The sequence below is a fragment of the Petaurus breviceps genome, unplaced genomic scaffold, assembly GCF_028583685.1.
Source record: "Petaurus breviceps papuanus isolate PSGF00001 unplaced genomic scaffold, PetGlider_PUasm1.0 90823, whole genome shotgun sequence".
Classification (NCBI taxonomy): Eukaryota; Metazoa; Chordata; class Mammalia; order Diprotodontia; family Petauridae; genus Petaurus; species Petaurus breviceps.
The window spans coordinates 23,360,820-23,363,816 of NW_027187352.1; the positions used below are offsets into that span (position 1 = coordinate 23,360,820).

General features: G+C 38.8%; 1 protein-coding gene across 3 annotated transcripts in view; it reads right to left on the bottom strand.

Moving 5' to 3' along the window:
- Positions 1-2,997, bottom strand: part of NOX4 (NADPH oxidase 4) — a 258,114-nt gene that overhangs the window by 31,437 nt on the left and 223,680 nt on the right. For all 3 annotated transcript variants that reach the window (XM_069071048.1, XM_069071047.1, XM_069071049.1), the window contains one exon: positions 1,866-1,985. In XM_069071048.1, the coding sequence (XP_068927149.1) occupies positions 1,866-1,985 (120 nt within the window). The remainder of the gene's footprint in view (positions 1-1,865; positions 1,986-2,997) is intronic.

Consider the following 2,997-nt stretch of genomic DNA (forward strand, 5'->3'; position numbering starts at 1 on the left):
GGAGGGGGAGGGTGTTGGTTGTTGAAAGCTGCTCTCTTTGCTCTGTGCCAGTATTCTGTAAACAGAATGCTTTCCCTGATTGATTATTGATTGGTAGGAAGAGAATTGACTTTACTGGCCAAGAGGTTCAGGGACAGCTATAGCCCTTCAGCATGACCTAGAGTTAGAGCCCGATGAAGCTGCTCATAAGAACTTCCTCTATGCTGCTACATCTGGCTTGAAAGCAAAATGAGACGATTTGAGTTGTTTTGATATATTGGTGAGCTAGCCTAGAGTCATCCTAAATCAAGGGGTGGGGAAGCTGCAGCCTCGAGGTCATATGTGGTCCTCTAGGAAGTCAAGTGTAACCCATCTGGATTCAGTCATGGGGCCACACTTGAGAACCTAGAGGTTCACAGGTTCTCCACATTTGTGACCTGAATTGTGCTTCCATTCCAACTAAACAATACAGAATATGAGTGAGTGAATAGCTGACTGGTCTGGTCTGTATAGCCCAGAGACAGTCAGTTTGATGGGCCTTATAATTCTCTAAAATAAAGGGAACTATTACTCATGCTAAAAACTAACACTTTTGGGGCGGCCAGGTAGTACAGCGAGTAAGAGCATCGGCTCCAGTGTGGAGAAGACCTAGAGATCGAATCCCGGGCTCAGACACTTAGCACCACCCAGAAACACGTGGCCGTGTAACCTTGAGCTAGTTACTTAACCCCAATTGCTTAGGGGCAGCCAGGTGGCTCAGCGAGTAAGAGCACCGGCTCCAGTGTCGGGATGACCTGGATCAAATCTGGGCTCAGATACTCAGCACCACACCCAGAAATAACTGGCCATGTAACCTTGAGCAAGTTACTTAACCCCAATTGCTTAAAAAAAAAAAAAAGAAAGAAAGAAAACTAACACTTTCTAGATGCCATTTTAATGGTGATAGAAAACTAAAAGAGCACTTTGTTAAAGGAGAGAATAGCATTTTGCCAGCTGAAGAGTGGTGAGAATCAACAGTCAAGCAATGAGCAGAGAAACATTTTCATGTAGAACAGATGTTCCTGAATGGATCAATAGCATTAAGGTTGGCAATCCAAAATTGTGACTAGCCCCAAGCACAGAAGTTTTCTTCCTTTATGAGCTTCGTTATCACATTTCTCTAAGTATATAGGCATTCACTTGAGTGTAGGGTTTGTAAAGTATAATAGAAATGTATATGTGTATTGTATCACATTTTATCATTTATGTATTTTCTTTAGTACATTACTATCTGTAATATTACTTATTTTGCCTTATTAAGTAAATGGCTATGTTAAAGGACTAAAAGGGTCCTTATTGTGAAAGGCAGGTAGTACAGATATCATAGTGTGTACATATGTTATTTTGTAAGTGGGTGGTAGTATAGTAGATGGATAGGGCTTTGAGTTAGAATATTAAGTAGAAGTGTATTTCTTCTGAATTGAGAGAATAGGAATATAACTGTGTGGTGGTAATCTATCTCCAATCATTTATATATTATAGTGTGAGAGCAGGTTGGAGGGTGTGAGCCAATCCCAAAGACATGTGACATCATGGGGCATGTATATACTTCTACTTTGTCTGTAGCCCCACTATAATACCACTAGCAGCATTACATTTGGGTTAGATCGATCATGAAAAAGCTTCCAGGGACAAACCTTTACCATTCTTATAAAAATGACACTTTGGTAATCAGTGAACTAGACTACAATTCTCTCCTTAGCTAGCAACTTTAGTTATTTATACCGCTAGAGGCTGAAGTCTTAAATGCACAACATACAGTAAAGAGATAATTTCTTGAAATAGTAATAGCATTCTACTTAAATAAACATTAACTAGGAGACATATAATACATCAAAGTTACATACAGCAATGTGTTGAGTATCGATGCAAAAGGAGTCACTCCGATGCCTCCAGCCACACACAAGCTGACCTCATAATTCAACGATTCCTCAAAAGGACTTCCAAAAGGTCCATCAATGTATAGCCTGAAGAAAAGAAAGAAATATGGAGGGCATAAACTAGGATAATTAAATTTAAATGTGTATGACACATGAAGAATGAAGTGTTTCATTCCTGCACATCAAGACACCTACAGCCTTAGCCTAATATTTAGAAAGAAGATCAACCCACGGGGGAAGACATATCATTTCCAAGTTCATCAATTTTGAAACAAATCATTAATCAATAATATTGAAAGAGGTAAGGTAAAGGAGGTCATGAGGTATGGCTAAGGACAAGATAAAGCTCTTTGAATCTCATGCTTCCATATTTTATGACTACATAGTATTTAATGAAAAGATATTCCCTTCTCTGGAGTTTCTTAATTCCATTATATATTATATTGAATGCTTATTGTATGTATACACTTTCAGCCCTTGAGAAGGCATAACACAGTGAAGGATTTGGACAAGGAAATTATAGAAACAAGGACCAATTTACGATAAAATCTCAGTCCCACAGGTTTTGCTTATTGAATTATCTAAAGAATTGGATTAAAAAGTTTTACTCCTATATAAGGTCGTTCTGTTGTACAGACATTATTAAAATAATAACTATCATTTAAGATTTGCAAAGTACTTTACAAATATTATCTTATTTAGTCTTCACAACAACCTCGGGAGGTAGGTGCTATTCTTTTCTTATTCTCGCCTTATTTCACAAATAAGGAAATTGAGGCAGAAAACAGTTACATGCCTTGTCCAGGTCTTTCTGAAATGAGGTGCAGTGCTCTATTCACTGAAACCACCTAGCTGCTGAGAGAGAGAGAGAGAGAGAGAGAGAGAGTAAAAAGAGGGGGGTGGTTGGGATGGCTAGGTGGCGCAGTGAGTAGAGCACCAGTCCTGGAGTCAGGAGTACCTGAGTTCAAATCCACCCTCAAACACTTAACAGAAAAACTAGCCATGTGACCTTGGGCAAGTAGCTTAACTCCAATTGCCCTCCAAAAAGCAAAAAGAAAGAAAGAAAGAAAGAAAGAAAGAAAGAAAGAAAGAAAGAAAG